Here is a 22,053-nt window from a genome sequence, read left to right as displayed (position 1 = left end):
ATTGTTATATTGCATTGTTTGATTGTGCTTAGTTTACTTATACTACACTAATTAATCATTGTACATCTGGTGAATAAAAGATTCTGATTCTGTATTATTCTATATGTTGGCACATTCTGCCCTCTAGTGGCATTATTAAGAATGTAAAATTTATACGGGTGGTGATTTTAAGGACTTGCATTAAGCTGTATAATAAAAAAGATGTATAAAAAAAACTATTACTGACCAATTCTATATACTGTATATTCTATATACTCTACCACTATATACTGACCATGAAATAACAAAACGGTTCACTTCATTATAATTAAAACTGACACACTGTAATATAGTAATGAGGGGTCACATTGTGTAGATCAAATTTGTGCTGATAAAAGTGACATCTATTTTTTTATTGCAATAATAATAATAATAATAATAATAATAATAATAATAATAATAATAATATTATTATATTTTTATATTATTATAATTATTATTATTAATATTATTATTATTATTATTATTATTATTATTTTTTAATAATAATAATAATAATAATAATTATTATTATTATTATTATTATTATTATTATTATTATTATTATTATTATTATTTATATTATTATTGTCAAATGACTTACTTCTGAAAAATTTCTTCCAAAACAGAAACTTTTAAGTGTATGTAAATAAGTAAGACAGATCATGGTAATTCAGGGCAAAACAATTTATACAACAATAACATAGTTCCCAGAAAACAATCGATTATAATTATTATGATATAGTAATGAAACTAAATAATGCTCATTCAGCCACAAAAGCAAGCAAAAATTTGCATTTTCATTCTCGTCATTCAAATAGACTTGCTTATATTTCTATTCTAGCTACTGTAGATTTTTATTTTCTAAACATTTCCCTTTGTAGTCCCCAAAAGTCTCTTTTTTCGTCTGTTATCTATGTTCTTTTAACTGCATTCCCTCCTTCTCACAGCTCTCCATATTTCACACTTTATAATATATGGTTCTTTTAACTTATTGCTGTACAGGGCTCTCATCATGACTTTTCTGCTACTCCTTTTCTGTTATCACCCCAGTTTGGTATAAGTCTCTAAGCAGGTGTGAAATGTCTTCTTGTTTGTAATGGTGTTCTCTTTTTCATCCTTAAGCAATTCACTTGCTTAATGCTTCTGCAGATCGATCTGACTGCCTATTCCTATCTGTCATTAAGGCCTTCTGCTAACAAAATAATTTCTTAATGTAGGTTTTGCTGTAACACCCGAGCACACAGTGCACATAGACACTAAATACTGTATAGCAACAATCCTATCTATAGCAACATACATACAACAAATAAATGCATTGCAGTCTTCGTTAGGACAAATCTATTGAAACTACTTAAAGAAGTGTGTGGAAGAAGGAGACAAATAACATCAAAATTTTATAAGATGAGCGACATTTCTTTCATCTTTCAGCATAATCAAGTTTGTTATTGTTTAGTCTTAAATTTTAGTCTTAAATCTGATGTTAACATATTTTTACAAATTATTTTGAAAGAATTATAATTATTTTTTTCTTTCAAAGAAGTTCATGTACCTGACTCCTAAACCTTTTGCCAGACCTGCTGTTTTGTTATTTTTTGTTTGTGTATTGACATTATAGAAGTACAAGGTGGCAGAATCCTCAAATTTACTTATATAAAATCAGCAAATAACAGAAGATTACACAGAAATTATTCAAATTAGAGACAATACAGGTAAACTAAGGAAAGGGTTTAGATTACATATATATATATATATATATATATATATATATATATATATATATATATATATATATATATATATATATATATATATATATATATATATATATATTTATATTGGTCTTTTTGAATCAATTTGGAATTTCTTTCGGCGAGCGCATTTAATTTTTAAAGGTTTTCTGAGAAAAGTTGGTCGTTTTTGGTGGGCACATTTAATTCTGAACAGATTATTACTGAACTCTAACTATTTCATCAATATTTTATTGTTTTATTTATTTATTTATTTTACCATCAAATAATTCATGATGTGACAAAGGGTAGTATTACCTCGATAAAAGTCCATATGAAAGCTGCAGGATCAACGTTGTCTCAATGATATTTTAGCCAAGTTGGCTTATTCCCTGAAACCCTAATACTTTGTTCCCATGAGGTAAAATGAGGCAAATCTTTATGTAAAACAAGCTTAAAAAAAAAAAAAAAAAAAGTGATTTTGTGTGTGTGTGTGTGTGTGTGTGTGTGTGTGTGTGTGTGTGTGTTTGTGTATATATTGTACCATGTTCTCTGACATTAATTAGGCAAATTAATTCAAAGCGATTATAATGGTCAGTCACATTAAATTATAATTAAGCAAATAGCAGAACAATGGCACTTTGGAGTGCAGGTATGGTATTTGAATGCATTTTACCTACAGGCAGTGGCATTTCTTTTCTTTTTTAACTTAAACCCATGTGTAAAAAACATAAGCAATGCAGACAAAAATTTACACACTTATAGGAAAGTATTTGGGGAATCTAAAGGTTACATCAATATTTATGCACTGAAATCATTTGTAGTCTTCGGCTTTACAGATCGTTGTAGGCTTTCCATTCAGATTATCAAAATCTCCTTTGTGTAATTCAGGCTTATTTGGAATAAAATAAAATAAAAACATTGTATGGAGCTGTGCCATTCTCTCGTATGCTTATAGTTTATTGAACAAGTAGTTATATCACACTTTAATTACAATGTCTATCAATGCTCAGGTTAGTGAGCTTCTTTAGTTGTGATGTAAAATATTTATGTAGCTTATTGTTCTTGGATATTTAGCTCTGTTAGTTGACATAGTCTACATTTGCTTTGGCGACTTTCGACTGTATGATGAACAGCCAAATGTTATTATGTGTAAAATAATCTCTTCAGTTTCAGATTCAACTGCACTATTTTAAATGCACACTAACTTTACCTGATTACCTTGAAAACTGTATAGTTAAATTCAGAAAAGTAGTCTAAGCTGAGTACATGCATTGCAAATTAATATTTAGTACAAAATTTGGAAATACAAATGAATTCAAAGTCAATTTTACTGTTCTTTGTTACGATTATTAGCTGTGAACATTAAGGTAAGTAATTCAATTATTTTACATACTGAATGAAATTGACCATATACAGTAAAGCCAAAGCCTGTGTTGAAACAAAACTATGCAAAAGTGCAAAAGATAACACAATGCACAACTTACTTATATAAATGTTACTCTTCTACAACCTGAAACAAAATGCCTGTAATATCTTCTTCTTCTTCTTTCGGCTGCTCCCATTAGGGGTCGCCACAGCGGATCATCCGTCTCCATACCACCCTGTCCTCTATATCTGCCTCTTTTACACCAACTACCTGCATGTCTTCCCTCACCACATCCATGAACCTCCTCCTTGGCCTTCCTCTTTTCCTCCTACCTGGTGGCTCCATCTTCAGCATTTTTCTACCAATATAATTTATGTCCCTTCTCTGCACATGTCCAAACCATCTCAATCTCGCCTCCCTCACCTTGTCACCAAAACGTCCTACATGTGCTGTCCCTCTAATAAACTCATTTCTAATCTTGTCCATCCTCGTCACTCCCAACGAAAACCTCAACATCTTCAGCTCTGCTACCTCCAGCTCCACCTCCTGTTTTTTACTCAATGCCACTGTCTCTAATCCATACAACATCGCAGGTCTCACCACAGTCCTATAAACTTTCCCTTTCATTCTTGCAGATACTCTTCTATCACAAATCACTCCTGTCACTCTTCTCCACCCACTCCACCCTGCCTGCACTCTTTTCTTTACTTCCCTAACACACTCTCCATTACTTTGCACTGTTGACCCCAGGTACCTGAACTCCTCCACCTTTTCCACCTCTTCTCCCTGCAACCGCATCACTCCACTGCCCTCCCTCTCATTCACAGACATGTACTCTGTCTTACTCCTACTGACTTTCATTCCCCTTCTCTCCAGCGCATATCTCCACCTCTCCAGGCTCTTCTCAACCTGCTCTCTACTCTCACCACAAATCACAATATCATCTGCAAACATCATAGTCCAGGGAGACTCCTGTATGACCTCGTCCGTCAACCTGTCCATCACCACTGCAAACAGGAAAGGGCTCAGGGCCGATCCTTGATGCAGTCCAACCTTCACCCTGAACCAGTCTGTCGTACCTACTGCACACTTTACTGCCGTCACACTGTCCTCATACATGTCCTGCACCACCCTCACATACTTCTCTGACACACCTGACTTCCTCATACAATACCACAACTCCTCTCTCGGCACCCTGTCGTACGCTTTCTCTAAATCCACAAATACACAATGCAGCTCCTTCTGTCCTTCTCTATACTTCTCCATCAACATCCTCAAAGCAAATAAGGCATCTGTGGTGCTCTTCCTCGGCATGAAACCATACTGTTGCTCACAGATGGTCATCCTTTATTGCTCTAACTTGCAGTACATCCTTCCCAGCTCGGTCCCTCTGCTTGGCCAATCGTTATAAATCCTTTTCTCCTTCCTTAGTGTCCAACCTCTTATACAGTTCCTCATATGCCTTTTCCTTGGCTTTCGCCACATCCCTTTTAACCTGCTGCCGCATCTCCTTGTACTCCTGCCTACTCTTCTCATCACTCTGTCGATCCCACTTCTGTTTTGCCAATCTCTTTACCCTAATGCTCTCCTGCACTTCCTCATTCCACCACCACGTCTCCTTGTCTTGCTTTCTATTTCCAGATGTCACACCAAGTACTTTTCTAGCTGCTTCCCTCATCACTCCTCTAGTAGTTGCCCAATCATCCGGCACCTCTTCACCACCACCAAGCCCCTGTCTGACCTCTTCCCTGAACCTCACACTACACTCTTCCTTCTTCAGTTTCCACCATCTTATTCTTCTTTCAAACCTTACTTTCCTCCTCTTCTTCTTCGCCTCCAAAACCATCCTACAGACCACCATCCGATGCTGTCTAGCTACACTGTCCCCCGCCAACACCTTACAGTCTCCAATCTCCTTCAGGTTGCATCTCCTACACAGAAGATAATCCACCTGTGTGCACCTTCCTCCACTCTTATACGTCACCCTATGATCCTCCTTCTTCTTAAAATACGTGTTCACCACTGCCATTTCCATCCTTTTAGCAAAATCTACCACCATCTGCCCTTCCACATTCCTCTCCTTAAAACCATACCTACCCATCACCTCCTCATCACCTCTGTTCCCTTCACCTACATGCCCATTAAAGTCTGCCCCAATCACCAATCGTTCTTTCCTAGGTACACCATCTACCACTTCATCTAATTCACTCCAGAATCTTTCTTTCTCCTCCATCTCACAGCCAACTTGTGGAGCATAGGCACTGATGACATTTATCATCATCCCTTCAACTTCCACCTTCACGATCATCACCCTATCAGAAACTCTCTTCACCTCCACTACACTCTTACTGTACGCTTCCTTCAGAATCACCCCTACACCATTTCTCTTCCCATCCACACCATGATAAAACAGTTTAAACCCACCTCCAATGTTCCTAGCCTTACTCCCTTTCCACTTGGTCTCCTGAACACACAACACATCTACCTTTCTCCTCTCCATCATATCAGCTATCTCTCTCCCTTTACCCGTCATAGTACCAACATTTAAAGTACCAACCCGAACCTCTACTCTCCTACACTGCTCCTTTTCCTGCCGTCTCTGTAGACGCCTTCCTCCTCTCCTTCTCCTCCTTCGGCCAACAGTAGCCCAATTTCCACCGGTACCCTGTCGGCTAACGATACCTGTGGCGGTCGTTGTTAACCCGGGCCTCGACCGATCCGGTATGAAATTCTCATTTGTGATCCCCATATTTGATTTGGCACATGTTTTACGCTGGATGCCCTTCCTAACGCAACCCTCCCCATTTACCCGGGCTTGGGACCGGCACTAAGAGTACACTGGCTTGTGCCCCCCTAATGGCTGGGTTAATATCAATATGTGATATGTTTCGAGATAAAGCGGGAGAAAAAAATGAATAATCAACATTAATTGGTTGTGTCTCACATTTATTGCAGAAACTATTGAGGTTCATTACCTGACAACTGCCAGGACCATCCTTAAAATATATATTGGTAATAGTATATTCTGCAAAAATGCTGGATGACTTTTTTTGTATCCTATTTAGTACTGATAATTGAATCCAGAATGGTAGAATGTGTGTGCATTTTGTTCTTCACTTACAGTGAAGGTATTTTCTGTTGATGGCAGTTTTCATTTTGCAGTCAGTATCTCAAAATTCTTTCTTAGTTGTTAAAAAGTAATATAGTATCTACAGTAAGCAGAAATCATAGCAAAATAATAATACTTAATGTATAAAATTAATAATAATTAAAGCTTCATTTGTGCAAATGTAGAGCTCTCTGTCTGCAGAAACATTTTCACTTGCAAATGTGTATTAATTAGCTGTGAAAATAATCATACAAAAAGCTTTAAAGTCGGTAAAGGCAGGCTGGGTTCTAGTCCCATTTTTAAACATTTAAACTAAGAACTAGAGGATACTGAAAATAAAAATGAATACAAACAATATCAGCAAACTTGTTTTTTTATTACGCCTTCTTCCAGGTTGGTTCAATTCCTTGTATTTTTTCATCTATGTTGCATGTTTTAGACATTAAATGTCTTTTTTGCAGAGAGTGATCTTTTATTTCCATATGTGTTTTTATCCAGTTTTACAAACTACAAGTTTGTTTGGTGTATCTGCTCCTGTTGCTTGAGACGTCTTCTATGTTAGCACGGCTAAAACCTGGCTAGAGGCTCAGAGCTACTGTAGAGAAAAACATACTGACTTGGCAACTGTAGACAACATGAGAGAGATGCAGTCATTGATAAATCAGGTAGATTCTTTCTATACTGGTGATGTGTGGATTGGACTAAAAAAGGGAGAGGGGTCCCGTTGGGGCTGGTCTATGGGAAATGACACTGTTCAGCAGTACACTATGCTTCAGGGCACAAAGACATTGTTTATAAATAAATCTTGTGGAGCGATCAGTCCAGATGGATACTGGTATTCTCTTAACTGCATATCCTTAGAGCAATTTATCTGCTATGATGGTGAGTTAAAATAGACTTTTTAAATAGCACACTATCTTTTTCAAAGTAGGTTTGCATGGTTTATAAAGTAACCTAAGTCTTGTATTTCAAGGTCTACGTGTTAAAACAGAGAGGGCAAATTATTTGGCATAAACATGCATAAACATGTCATTATTACAACAAAAAAAAGTATATATATCTTAATATACTTAGGTAGGTTTTCAAGTTAATACTGTGGCAATTTTTTTTAATAACACAGATTTAATACAACATTGAGTAAAAAAAAGTGTTGGCTACATCATGAATTACTTATAATTACATGACAAGTTTAATAAAATGAAATTTCAGTGGAATTACATAACGATAAAATGTTTGTATTACTGTTTACAGTGTTAGTGATCAATTAACTGATTCTTTGTTTGGTTTGCCATAAATTGTGTCATATTGGATTTCAAGCCACCTTGTACATCCTTTTTGGAATGCTGGCTTGTGCTTGGTTTTAAATTGACTTCATTGCAATTTTTTTTTTAAAACCAAATATCACAGATTACACGTTACAGAATTATGTATTTACTTGATGTTGCTCTGTGCCTGTGTCTGTATGTGGGCAGAATACAACCAGGAGTTCTATTCGGTACCATACAAATTAATTTGGAGAGAAGCTCAAGATTATTGCAGATATTGGTACACTGACTTGGCGGGCATCCACAGTGCATCTGACCAGCAAGCGGTCCTTAGCCTTGTCCCCAAAGATTACATGTGGATCGGCTTGTTTAAAGATTACTGGAGATGGTCAGATGAGACCACTTCCTTTTTCCGATACTGGGGAAAAGGAAAACCACTTAGCCTGTTTAACATCTCAAATTGCGTTGTCATGCAGATGCATGATAACGGGATGTGGGATGATTCACTCTGTGACAGAAAGTTGCCATTTGTGTGTTACAAAGGTCAGTTGTGTGTTTTGCTACTGTTGTTAAGAGAAAAATTTATTTTCTGTGCACTTGGATATAAATGTCCACTGCCACTTGAATAGAACCGTCATTGTCAGTATAAATGTCTTGTATTAAATAATAAATGTTGTAGAGTGTCATATATCTATCATGCCTCACCTTAATTCGAATTATTAATTGTTTTTTCATGACTTTACAGTTACTACACCTAAGAAAATACAAATAGTAAAACTTAAGGTGAGAACACAAAAAATGACAGATTTGAATGACCCATCCATGAAGGCAAACATTTTAAAGATGGTGAGTTACAATGCACCCCACTTTTATTTATCTATTTTCTCTCTTAATTATACAGTAAGAGCCTAGAGAATACAGTATTGTAGAGAAAAGTTCAGTTAGTGATTATATTACTAACACTGTAATTACACAACCTTTGTGTATTGTCTGCAAGACTGTAGAATAGAATGTGTAACAATATGCATTTATAATTCCTGTATTTATTAGAATGATGTCCTTTAAGAAGTTGGTAAGCAAGTTGCTGTACACTACATGCCCTGATCAAAATGGTTTGAAAAGTCAAATGATGTTTTGTAATACATAATATAAGACTTGATTGTATTTTCCTTGTAGATTGAAGGAATGCTGGAAAAAAAGAAAATGATCAATTACACCCTTAGCTGGAGAGAGAAGGATGGAGTCGTCTTCCATCCAGAATCTGATAACACACAGTGGAAGAATATATCTGATGAGCTATAGATCATTTTAGCATGTATCTGACTCATTGCTGTTTAAAATTGTATGCTTTTCTTGCAGTTTTAGTTTCTCCATATTTACTTGTAGCTTATAGAGTTCTAAGGACCTGTGAGTGCATTTGGCTACAGGAAACATTCAGTTTTGCACTGAAAGAATGCAATTTATTTGCAGGTATAATATATATATATACATATATTTTTTTTTTTTACAATACATAATTATCATATTCTATACATTCTGTAGATTTATTAATTCATTCATATCGCTTTTAATAATATACCTTGTCCCAAAGCAGATTTACTGAGATAAAGAGGTTATGAAACCAGGGAAAAGTTTAATAATGCACACAAGCTGTAATTGATAATTTTGTATTGGAATTCCTTTTGAAAATGTGTAATTTAATGTATTTGTGAATTGTGTTTCCTGTTGTCTAGTATGATTTATAACTTATTATTATAACTTATTTTATTTAATATATTGCGTATTGTTAATGTACTTTTTCGGTGATTTCCTAAAACTAATTTAAAAAAAGTAAGGAGATATTAGACATATGAATGTTTCATTTTTGCATAATAATAAAATAATGCAAATGGAGGAATTGTTTTTGTTGTATACATATTGAATATTAGTAAGTACATTTATTAACTATAGTGATATGAGAATTCAGACAATCAATAAAGGCATATATTTTCTAACTGACAAAAAGCCTGGATCATTATCATAAAATTAGTGCCTTCATGATTATGAATCAAGGTAATCTGAATGGAAAATCTGTAATGAATTTAGTAAAGTTAATAAAATGTACTTTAGTACCCAACATTAATTCAAATTACCATTAGACCAGATCACAGTAAACCAGAATACCAGAAGTAGAGTAAATAAAGTTTATATAGAGTATAAAGAAATAGTATAAATTAATTGGAAATGTATTAATAAGAAAAAAAGGTATATCAATATGTCAACAGAAAAATGGCTCTTGGTCAATAAAAACAGTGGATTAAAGGAAAAGACATGAGGACAGAAAGATTTTAACAATGTTGTGTGTCCAGGGTATCGTAAGACCTGTTAGTAAGAATAATTACTTATTTATGATAATTATTCTTACAATTATTCTCCATTTCCCAAATCAAGATCTTAGGAATAGATTAGGCTGAAAAATGATTTAGAAATAAACTTTATTTTGTAAATAGTAAACAAGCACTGTATGAAAAGAGTTACAAATATGCTCAGCAACCTAACAATTAACAAACAAGTATTTTGGGCAGATTTGAAGCACCCATATGATGGGATGATAATATATACTGCTGGACAATAAATGAGCCAAGCTCAAAATAGCTAAAAATGAACCACTAATGTTTTTAGCAGGAAAAGAAATGAGTAAGAATTGAACAAACACACATCTGAGAGCTCTTGTGCCACTATATTCTCGATTACTTTTGCCACTTTGAACTGTTTGTGTAAGCAGAGCACAAAAAAGCTAAAGCTGCAAACAAATTTTCCTAGTTTAAAAATGGACAGCAAATAATCAGAATTGTGTGCAGCACAGTGTTAAATGTTAAGGCAGCAATTAAAGCATTGAGTAAAATTAATTATTAAATATATCGTGAAAGAAAAGACATGCCAAAACCAGCAGCTTTTGGGATGAAGCCAGGAAGGAACAGACTTGCTGCAATGCCTACACCATCTACTATCTTACTGAGTGTAGAACGATTTGACTCGTCCTCGCTCTTCATCTCTTCTTTCAGACTTTCAATCTCTTTATTCATTTGATCCGCTTTCTCTGCAAATTCTTTTTCTAACAGAGCCTTTTGTTCCTGTAACACACATGCACACACAAATAAATCTGAATAAACACATACATTATTGATTTAATTATTTATATATTTTCTATTCCGCAAAAAAATGTGGCCATTTACTTTATTCATGATTCTTCTGTGGCTTACTCCTACATATCTGCTTGTGCTTTTTTTGATTATACCCTATCCTTGCCCAAGGTGATTCAACTGAAGGCATGGCTGGTGATTCAGTGAGATCCCTGCTAAATCTCAATGAATCTGCATCCATGATCTTTGGAGAGGCAGATGACAAACCACTTCTCATTCAGCACAATCTTAACTGAACAGTGCCACACTGAGGACATTTTGTTGACTACACTGAAGCCACTTTATAAAAATCCAAACATTCCCCATTTAAAAACCCTATTTCACCTGTTTTCTAATTAACTAGAACTTACTTTCACTACATTTTTATATTTTCAACCGACATACATTTTGTTTTATATTTATGAATGCCTTTTTATTTTCATTCAACTTTGCATGCTCTGTCAACTTTTTGTTTGTGATAAAGAACCTAGTGTAGAAAATAAAAAACAAACAAACAACAGAACTATTAAGGTTTGCAATAAAAATGTATATTTTAAGAAAAAGAGACAGTTGTATTCTGATTATGCTGATGCCTATTATAACTTACTTTTACTTTAGCGTTTAGCACTCGTTCGTTGTCTTCCTTTGCCCTCTCCCTTTCTTTCCTCAGGTGTTCCAGCAGCTGGTTCATGTGCTGTTCATAGGTCTCCTGCTGGTCCTTAAGAGCCTGCTCCTGAAGTTCCTTCATTTCCTGTAACGATTTGTTCTTCTGCTCCAAAATCTCCCTTCGCAATCTCTCCACTGAGAAGCACATAAACAAATATGTACATAAACACTATATTAGTTATAGTTCTATATATTAGTATGTTAGAATGGACACTGATGTCACTGAATATCTGTTTATCATACATTCAGTAATCTGAAAAACAATTATTTTACCGAACAAACACTGACAAAATAATAATAATAATTGTAACTGTAAAGTAAAAACGTTTGCCAAAAAGAATTCAGAAGAGACTGGTATTTGACCACAAACAATAGTGGAACTTTCTAACCAAAGAAGAAAAAATCTACATGAACAAATGGACAGCAGGGTGTCAAGATGGCATGAACCAAATCTGATAAGGATTGGAAAAAACTAGGATGAGTAGCAATAATGACAGTTAGATGTAAGAATTTTTGCATATTATTGTAACTGGCATGTGCTGCAAAGAGTCAAGTCATAGCTGAGATCAAGTCACAGCCTCACTTGTATAGCAAATTTGTCTTGAATTTTGCTACATTCTTTTGTGCACAAGATATATCCAAAATTTGGTGTTGACTGCTAAATTGGTGTTGTAGGAGAAATTGCAAAGAAAAGCACTAATTAAATGAATCTAAATGGGCAAATATATACAAAGTAATATAAAACTTAGCAGCAGTGGCAGCACTTGGACCAAATTAAACCCTACGCCAATTAGTGGGCCAAATTTCACAACTTTTTTAAACCAGACACCCTAGTATGATAATAACAAAAGCTATAAGTCTGGTTTAGACCTGTTTAGTGTGTGTATTTTTTGCACTAAAACGTGGAGTCAGCATAATCACAAGCCCAGAGCTAAAAAGCATGTGTTTGTGTGTGTGTGTGTGTGTGTGTGTGTGTGTGTGTGTGTGTGTGTGTGTGTGTGTGTGTGTGTGTGTGTGTGTGTGTGTGTTTGTACCCTCTTTGTTTTGCTCTGCATCTGTGAAGCACTGATCAGCTAAAAGAATATTCTCCCCAAACTTCTCCTTCTCCTTCAGAAAGTGGCTCAACACTTCCTCACTCTGAAAAAAACATACACACAACACACAACCCCCCCCCCCCCACACACACACACACAGACTTTCCTCATGCATTGCTTAAATAATTATTCACATTTTTCTATTTTTGCTCAAATGAGAAAGAGACTGTATTAGAAGTCATACCATCATCTGTTTGTGTGTGCATGCTTTGTATTCATTTGTTAAGCTCTGTAGTTGATCACGGTACTCTTTGTATCCTCCAGGGCGCACAAATGAGCCGTCACTTATAGCCTCCTCCAGAGGAGTAAACACTCGTTTCAGCTCCAGCTTACAAGCATTCAAACATTCCTCACGATTCTGAACACACAGATCCTTATACACAACCTGAATCTCTTCCTTGAATAGGATAGTGTGTGAGAGAGAGAAAGAAAGAAAGAGGGGGGGGTGGGGTTTACAGACTGCTTTAACTGTTCTGTATGTATTTGTGTGTGCACTGCATGCATGCTTTATGTTTGTAAGGTACCATAAGCTTCAGCTGTGCTTTTTGCTCAGTGTCATTGAAGGAAGTCCTGATAAAAACATCAATAGCTGCTGTCTCTGCTTTTCTGTGGATGTCTGATAGCTCAGATGGGTCAAGTGGAAAGCACACTAACTCAAACAGCTGACTCTGGTAGACCTGCAAGCCCTGTTCTATTGCCTGTTTATTCTGGATCCCAGCTAAAGTATTTACTGCATTCTCCAAACAAGGAATCTGCCCACTGCAAATTGCCTCCACATAAACCTCAGCCAGACTGCCCAGAGCTGACAAAACAAACAAAACATACATTTTAGAAACAAACATTCACAACATAACCAAAAATTAGCGTTTTTTATGCAGATTGCTGTTAGAATTGGTGTTTACTGACCACTGCCACTGAGCACCCGGCCTCCTGTTAAGGTTTTTGGTTTGGTATTTCTGAACACATAGCTACAGAACTCCCCAGCGCGAAGCAGAAATCGTTCGTCAAGATCCGTGTCAGACAACTCCTCCATCCTTGACAGTTCACTATCTCCAGCTGGCCGTGGGAATACAAAACATCGCCGTTCTGCGAAAAAGTGACGCAAACACCGCCTGGGCAGGTTGAACTTCTCAACTTTTGATGAATTACCTAGAAATTGAAAAAGGTTTAGAATTAATTTTGTACATTAAGGTATACATTATACAAAGGTGTAGTCATGTTCAAAAAAATCTGCTTCTTCCATTCATTTTAACATCTAAGTTAACATGGGGTAGTTTTAATCACAAACATTTTGGAATGAAATACAAATGTGTCATTTTCTGTCCCCTAAGAGTAAAGCACCTTGGATTTAGTCAATATTAATATTAGTAGGGTTCAGAAATACTAAATATAAATATTCAATAGATCGCTTTATTCATCCCATGGGAAATATATTTTTTAGTTGCTAAAACAGCATAGAATTAACATAAACATAAAAAACTTAACTGCAATGTAGACCGTTACTATTTATGTTTTAAAATCTGATTATTTATGTATAGTACTTGCAACAACATTTGATGATTTCGCTCACAAAACTGACAAACATTTCAATTATTATGTCTGTTCATCATTAGTGAATGCCGAAATGTAAAAAAATGTTCTTAAATGGTTAGATTTAAATAATAAGTTTAATAATAATAAGTTTAATTTATATAGCGCCTTTCCCAAGCTCAAGGACGCTTTACAAGGTACAATATTTCAATATATCAAGACAGATGAAATATAATGAACATACATAAACATAAACATATTCGTCTGACATTTGCCCAGGATGAAGGATCACATGCAGCTGCTTTAGTTAATAGCAGAGACAACACAGACACAAAAACATACAGGACAAGAGATAGAACACTACATAGTACATGAAACATACACCACATTTCAGAAAAATTAAGGACTCCTAACACATATGCATTGACTGATAGTGGAGGTTGAAAAGGTGGGTCTTAAGCCTTGATTTAAATTCAGTCAAAGTGGTGATGGTTCTGAGTGCAATGGGTAGGGAGTTCCATAGTGTTGGAGCAATGACAGAAAAGGATCTGCCACCCGCAAAGGATAGACGGTATCTAGGAAATCTTTAAAGGTAAATCTTTTGGCCAGTTGGTACAAATCCTTTTCTCCTTCCTTAGTGGTCAACTTCACATACAGCTCCTCATATTCCTTTGACTTTGCTTTTGCCACATCCCTCTTTACCTGCTGCCACATCTTCTTGTACTCCAGCCTACTTTTCCCATCTCTCTGCCGATCCCAATTCTCTTTCTCCTTATGCTCTCCTGCACGTCCTCATTCCACCACCACGTCTCTTTGTCTTCCTTTCTATTTCCAGATGTCACACCAAGTACCTTTCTAGCTGTCTCCCTTATCAATTCTGCAGTAGTTGCCCAATCATCCAGCACCTCTTCACAACCACCAAGAACCTGTCTGACCTCTTCCCTTAATTTCACACTGCAGTCTTCCTCCTTTAGTTTCCACCATCTTATTCTACTTTCAGTCCTCACTCTCCTCCTCTTCTTCTTTACCTCCAAAGCCATCCTACAGACCACCATCTGATGTTGTGTAGCTACACTGTCCCCTGTCAACACCTTACAGTCTCCAATCTTCTTCAGGTTGCATCTCCTGCATTAATTGTTGTCCACCTGTGTGCACCTTCCTCCACTCTTATACGTCCCCCTATGCTCCTCCTTCTTTTCAAAATATGTATTCTAAATTGCATTTTCCATCCTTTTAGCAAAATCTACCACCATCTGCCCTTCCACATTCCTCTCCTTAAAACCATACCTACCCATCACCTCCTCATCACCTCTGTTCCCTTCACCTACATGCCCATTAAAGTCTGCCCCGATCACCAATCGTTCATTCCTAGGTACAACTACCACGTCATCTAACTCACTCCAGAATTTTTCCTTCTCGTCCATCTCACAACCCACTTGAGGAGCATAAGCACTGATGACATTTATCATCATCCCTTCAACTTCCAGCTTCACGTTCATCACTCTATCATAAACTCTCTTCACCTCCACTACACTTTTACTGTACTCTTCCTCAGGATCACTCCTATACCATTTCTCTTTCCATCCACACCATAATAAAACACTTAAAACCCACTGCCAATGTTCGTGGCCTTACTTCATTTCTCCTACACATCTCCTTTCCTTGCTCCAAAATAAGGTAAATAAATTACCTACATAAAATTATAGAAGGTCAAAATCTTATCCTTTAAAAATGACCATTGATTCAGAGATGTTTGAAACCATAGCACCTATCTTTGCTCACCAGCTTTAAGCTCCAAAGCACCTTCCAGATATTCATCAGCTGTGATGGCCCTGCCTTCCTTCTCCAGCCTTAGTGTGAAGTCTCGTACAGTCCAGATGAAGGAGGGAAAAACTCGCATAAATTCTGCTGAGTCATCATGGTCCCTACTTCTCGTTGCTTTTACTCTAATGTTCTCAGTCAGTTCTGTCACATAGCTGCAAGGAGCATTGCTCAAGAAAACGGCATTATCGTGTGATTGTGTACTGTATGCGTGGTATTTACTAAAGGATACTGTAGCTTTTCAAGTGCATTGTTGTCAATAACTCCCAGACTGTTGTAGACCAGAGTGCTACTGAGCAGGACAGCCAGGCAGAAGATCCATGTGTCATGCTTTTCATCACCCTAAAAAGTTATTATAAAGGTTATTGGTGTGCTTTAATTATTTTGTCACAGCTCATCAAACTCTATAAATCTGGTTCTTTTTCTTCAACCATCAGTAGATCCAATCATTCTATATACTGCATATATACATATATATATTTACACAGATATATTTGTATATACAGGATTACCATTTATGTGTAAAAACTCATACGAAAAACTCATAAATCCAGTTTTAAAAATGAGGCCCAGTCTTGTCACAGCGGATGGTGGTGGTATTGTTGTGCAATTAAGATGATGAACATACCTTGTGCACATCCCCGAGTCCCTCAGTGTCCATTAGCACAAGAGTATGTCCTTGTTTAATGGGGTGTGGAACACACCACATCCAGATGCCTTTAGTTTTTGACTCTATAGTGCTGCCCAGAGCAAAGCCTAAATGATCACAGAAATATTTTACACACAATAATTACAAGAATTTCCATTTTTTATTACAAATCCAATGAGGGGAATTTCTGCGATCAGAAATGCCTTGTTAATGAACAATCAGAAGAAAATGACTATGCTGGTTTGGGCTGACAGGAAGTATATGGCTTGTGTAGTGTGGTTGTTGAAATTTCTGTTCATTCAGCCACAAGGGTATCAGTAATGTCAGGTACTGATGTAGGGTGAGGAGCCCTGGGGTACAGTAGTTCCAATTTATCCCAAAGGTGTTCAATAAGGTTCTATAGTATCTACATGGAGCTGGCGTTGTGCACTGGGGCATTATCATGGTGAAACAAGTTTGGGACTCCTAGTTCCAATAAAGGGATCACAACCAAAGGCATCCTATACCATTGTGTGAACTTTATGGTAACAGTTTGGGCTATAACAACATTTGGGGTAAAAAAGTCAGGTTCCAATACTTTTCCCACTCTTTCACAATTTGAGCATGACGAATCCTGGCATTGGCATCTTGGAATATGCCAATGCGATCATAGAAGAAAAAAAATCCATCGATGGATAAACCTGGCCATGGCCATTAGTTAGTCAGCTAACTTTAATTTGTGGCTAAACATAACATTGCTAAAACCAGACCTGACCAAATAAAGAAACATTCATTAAAAAAACTGGCTACACAAGCTTGTACAATAGGCACTTTTCGGAATAGGTGCATCACTTTATCTAGGGTAATGTCTTCTTTTCCTAATATACCAATTACTCTGGAACAGTGTACATCTGTACTAATCAGACCACATGGTCTTTTACCATTGCTCCAGAGTCCAACCCTTATGGCCCTTTTTTCCTGATTAGCCTCACTGATAAGTGGTTTCTAAACGCATCTTTTTAGTCCCAAACCCTTTAGTTCTTTTTACACTGTTAGAGTGGAAATGCTCTTGCGTTCATTATTAAACATAGTTGTTCATTGTGAGTTGTAAATTTTATACAACTTATAGTAAGAAGCATCGATTGCATTTTACTTCAGCAAAATTTTTATCAAATAAACTCCAAACAATGGCTTTGCTATATGCTTTAAGTATCCTACTTTGTTCTCTGCCCCTGACAGTGTATTATTTGTATTATTTATTAGAGACACGTGTTGTTGTGTCTCTTGGTCCTATTTTCAGTTTAAAAACTAGCGTTGAGCTATTTAAACTTAATTTCTAATCTCTTTATCTCACCTGTTAGCTAATGTGCACCTAATTTTTACATTAACAGCAAAATAATGTGATTTGTCTTTCACACAAACCCAATTGTCATAGAACAAATTAGAAAGAAATCCTAGATAAATAAAAAAACATTATTACATTTTCCAAAGTGATATTAGCAACCAAACCTGGTATCCTGTAGTTGTTTTTTATTTTTTATTTATTAATTTTTTACACTGTTTGGAATTTACTATAACTTAGCGTTGCAGAAACTGCTAAAACAGTCACTGCACAAGTTTTCTGGCAACTTTTTGTTAATGTAAACACAAGGTTATAAAAAGAAGTATGTGAAAATTTTAGGTTAAATTATCCTGTCAGATGTATTATTCTATAATTTACATGTTAATTCTTACCGGTTTGTTGTCCTGCTAGGCGGTTCATGAGGTAAGACTTTCCTGTGCGGTAAAGTCCCACCACAGACACTACAATAACTGGTTGAGTGATCCCCTCCAGTATCTCTTTAGATTCCTTCACAATACATAGGCGTCCTTCAGAATCGCTGCTAATGAGGCATACTGGCCCTTCCATGGCTTTGGACATCTGAACCTCACTGCAAAACAACACATGAAAATAATTTTTTATTCCAATACAACACCAATCTACCAAAAGTGCTCCAAGGAAGGAACAGTGGTGAATATATAAGGTCATGGTCAAATATGTAAAATATATAAATGTACAAAAACATATAAAAAACATAAATGATTTTTTAAATAATATAACAAATAATATAAACCATATGAACTTATATGTGAATTAATGATAAATAAAATTGCAGTTGATACATTTTAATACTGCACATGAATTGCCCTGAAGGATACAGTGGAAATGGTGTCTGCACCCATGAAGCCAGTTTGGCTACATACCTCTTTATTGTCACACCCATTGCTGCATATTTCTGGAAAAATAAAGTTGCTATATAATGATCTAAGCCAGGGGTCACCAACCTTTTTGGAACTGAGAGTTACTTCTTGGGTACCGATTATTGTGCTACCAGTTTGATACACACTTCTAAAATAACAAATTTGCTCAATTTAACTTTAATGATGTGTTATTATTAATAATTAATTATATTCATCTATATCTAGTCATCAATATTTTAATATTGTCATTTTTAAATTCACACCAATACAAGTGTGATTTTGTCAGGGAACCACCAGCCACACCTCCCTCCAAGGCTCTAACTCTCTCTCAGCCTCGCCCTGCTCTAATCACCTACACCTGTTCCCATTACCTTTCCCCTTTATAAGCTCCCGATTCCACCTCACTCACTGTCGTATCTACTCGTTGCCTTGAGAGATCTACCGGACCTCCATGCTCCATGCTCCAGAGGAAGCGCTCAAGATAGGTTTGCCTTTAAGGGTACACATTGGCGATCATCCCTTGACTACCTGCATTACAAATTATACCCGCATTAGGGATTATACCCACTCTCCGGTTCATACTTCTCCTCAAGCCTCTGCCTTGTATATGTTCAGACTAAATAAAGGAAAGTTGTTTAGCCATACTCCGGTTTCCGACCTTGGTCTATTCATGACAGATTTAAAAAAGAATAGCAACAACAATAATTAGCACCACTTACCAGTGAGCTGCATCTATAGTGAACTATTTTTTTAGAAAAAGTCCGCGGGCGACTCATGTGGTCCTTGCGACCTGGATGAAAGTTGTTCTGTGCATTCATTTTAAATACAGCAATTTTTACACTGGCTTAAATGCTATTTTTAAATGCTATTCTAAGATGGATCAGGTTAAGAGTGTGTATTTAATAGTGGAAGTACAAACAACAATAACAAATTCCTCAAAAGAAATTGAAATGTATAATTATAGCTAAAATGATTACTGTAAAAATGTTTTGAATTAACTGTAAATAAATGAACTATCAATTAACTGTTATAAGTAATGTCTGCCGTCAGGACTCCTCCTTGGGCACTCTTGGCAGCAGATAACATTACACAGTTGTATATAAGGATCCTTGCTGAAAGATTTATGTCATTCTTCTCCTTGGTGTCTGATTGCTTTACATATGATCAACTGCTCTAATAATATTTCTTACAACTTCAAATTGCACACTGAGAGAATTGTCCTGGCCATCAAGGTCCAGGCTCCTTCTCCTTCCTTTCTTTCTTTCAAAGTCAAGAAGTTGAGTACAAATCAGGACAAAATTATAACTAATATAGTTGTGTGCATTAATGAGCTGTGTTTTTCTTTTTTTAAAGAAGTAGAAGATTAAGAACCAAGCATGAACTTTTGAGTTGGCACAAGTGAGTCCAAGTGATTCTGCCTAATAATTGTCGACATCTTAGTATACAAGCTGGTGGGGCCAAAGATGGACATAACATTTTATAAATAGATTTGGAGACACGTTCATTTCACGAACGTCAAGAGATTCCTTGAGTGACGTAATAGTAATTCCTAGCTCTCTGATTGGACAGGAGGCGGGTTTTACTCACTACTCACTCACACTGTAATCTCATATTTGCCCCGTTTAACAGCACAGAGAGTCAGTTGCCACGGTGATGTACCCAGAAAGTGGAAAAGTTACCTCGCTAACAATACAGTCCTGAACCATCATGGAACACACGAGATAAACCAGATGTAGTAACTCATATGATTGCAGGGCAGTTCGGATTATTCACAGCCAGACCAGGGTTTAGACTTCAGGATTCAGTGTTTCCGCTCTCTCTATCTGACTCTGATCTCGCTAGGTGCAATGTGTGCGGGGCAGAAGTGAAACTATGGAAAACCAAAAAGGTCATAAAGGAAACAAAATGCAGTTTTCTACAAAATAAAAAATCTCTAATCCTTTTAGATGACCAAAACATTTATTTATGTAACTAATGTGTATAATACTGTTTAAGGTTGAATATTGTGGCGAGGAACAGAAAGAATTAGAATCAGAAAGAGTTTTACTGCCAAGTATGTTTGCACTTACAAGGAATTTGTTTTGGTGACAGAAGCTCTTGGTAATGTGCAACAATCTGTGCAACAATATGCAGCTTATTTTTGGTTTATATTGAATATAGTCTATTATTTAATATTTCTCTAGTCTCTACTATGTACTCTGTAGTTTATACTACACCAGTGCATCAGTGTACAGCATTTATAACAGTATTATAGCGACAATTCATTTGCACTAATAAACATATGTACTGGTCGGTGTAACAGTGCCACTGTGCCTATTGTCTGTTTTACTACTACTGCTACTTTTATTAAACTAAATCTAGAATAGACCTGCTGGCAGCAGCATGTGTAGATAGACATCCTGTGATTTCTATCCTGTTTATTAATATAACAACATGGTTACAATTCATTTTTTCTTATGCAGTTAATATTGTGAAAATAATAATTTTCATTTTCTTGAGAATAAATAGAAAACACTTTGGTCAGTAATTAAGACTGATTCGATTTTTGCAAGTAGTAGTAGCCCTGCAGTTTTTTTTATATTCACTAGTGCTCAGGGTTTCACTGCTGCCTTGCCTGCCAGTCTATTAATGTGTGGCAAAGTGATGCTTGATTTATTATTATTATTTTTTATTTTTATTTTTATTATTTTTTTTTTTTTTTGGGCTTGTAGTGTGTGCGTGGAATAGTCATATTTAATGTCCTTTTTATGTATTTGTCCTTGTTGATCTTTGCTAGATTGAGTAACTTACAGTATATATCCTGCAGACGCGACATGCATCCTTGAAATACATGTTTTGTTGAATAATCGTATCCTGGTGTATGCAGGAGTCACGCAAATGAACACAGTAATTACAGTATATCACTAAGCCATAATGCATGAATGGAAACTAATTTTCTCTTCGGAACAATCTGAATGTATTTGAAATGATAACATCGTTATTTATTTATATATATATATATATATATATATATATATATATATATATATATATATATATATATATATATATATATATATAAATATACACACACATATATATGTGTGTGTGTGTGTGTGTGTGTGTGTGTGTGTGTGTGTGTGTGTGTGTGCTATTATTACTTATAAATCAATCGCTTACCTCGGCAAATGATGCAGCGCTTTTTGTTTGGTGAAAGAGTCTGTGTGCAAGTCAACTGAGCTCCGTGCCCCTTAATATAGATAGCGGCCTCGGACCGAAAGTGAAAGTAACGTGCTCGCTTAGTTACGATTGGTTGAGGTTTATTATAAATAATAAAAAGTCCATCAGTAAAAAGCATGCGGCGTATTATTTACTTTTTCTCACCTAGATGCTGAAGCCATAAAAAACCCTTCTGTTTTGTTTACTGATGCATAAGGACAGG

At 36.0% G+C, this 22,053-nt stretch overlaps 1 protein-coding gene and 1 long non-coding RNA gene across 8 annotated transcripts; one reads left to right on the top strand and one right to left on the bottom strand.

Annotated features, from left to right (window-relative positions):
- The first annotated feature begins 6,861 nt into the window (after window positions 1-6,861).
- On the top strand, window positions 6,862-9,311 carry LOC310717809. Of its 2 annotated transcripts, none has more exons than XR_014530936.1 (3): window positions 6,862-7,108; window positions 8,237-8,337; window positions 8,668-9,311. It is a non-coding gene; the product is annotated as an uncharacterized lncRNA (long non-coding RNA). The 2 variants fall into 2 exon arrangements; XR_014530937.1 differs by having other exon boundaries at window positions 7,699-8,337.
- Window positions 9,312-9,951: 640 nt separating this feature from the next.
- On the bottom strand, window positions 9,952-22,027 carry LOC310717546 (guanylate-binding protein 7-like). Of its 6 annotated transcripts, XM_083525761.1 has the most exons (14): window positions 21,792-21,834; window positions 20,504-20,547; window positions 20,373-20,424; window positions 18,636-18,667; window positions 18,126-18,322; window positions 16,392-16,519; window positions 15,996-16,105; window positions 15,725-15,918; window positions 13,319-13,561; window positions 12,937-13,214; window positions 12,597-12,809; window positions 12,353-12,455; window positions 11,260-11,453; window positions 9,952-10,604 (listed from the first exon to the last, which is right to left on the bottom strand). In XM_083525761.1, exons 4-14 carry the CDS (start codon window positions 18,653-18,655, stop codon window positions 10,383-10,385), a joined length of 1,902 nt encoding a protein of 633 aa, XP_083381887.1. In that variant the 5' UTR covers window positions 18,656-18,667; window positions 20,373-20,424; window positions 20,504-20,547; window positions 21,792-21,834; the 3' UTR covers window positions 9,952-10,382. The 6 variants fall into 6 exon arrangements, with proteins under 6 accessions (XP_083381887.1, XP_083381886.1, XP_083381888.1 ...); XM_083525760.1 differs by lacking the exon at window positions 20,504-20,547 and having other exon boundaries at window positions 20,373-20,502; window positions 21,792-21,920; XM_083525762.1 differs by lacking the exons at window positions 18,636-18,667; window positions 20,373-20,424; window positions 20,504-20,547; window positions 21,792-21,834 and adding an exon at window positions 21,996-22,027.
- Window positions 22,028-22,053: the final 26 nt, after the last annotated feature.

Source organism: Silurus aristotelis (genome assembly GCF_946808225.1).
Source record: "Silurus aristotelis genome assembly, chromosome: 22".
Classification (NCBI taxonomy): domain Eukaryota; kingdom Metazoa; phylum Chordata; class Actinopteri; order Siluriformes; family Siluridae; genus Silurus; species Silurus aristotelis.
The sequence above is the reverse complement of the archived record's forward strand: the minus strand, read 5'-3'. Positions and strand labels throughout refer to the sequence as shown.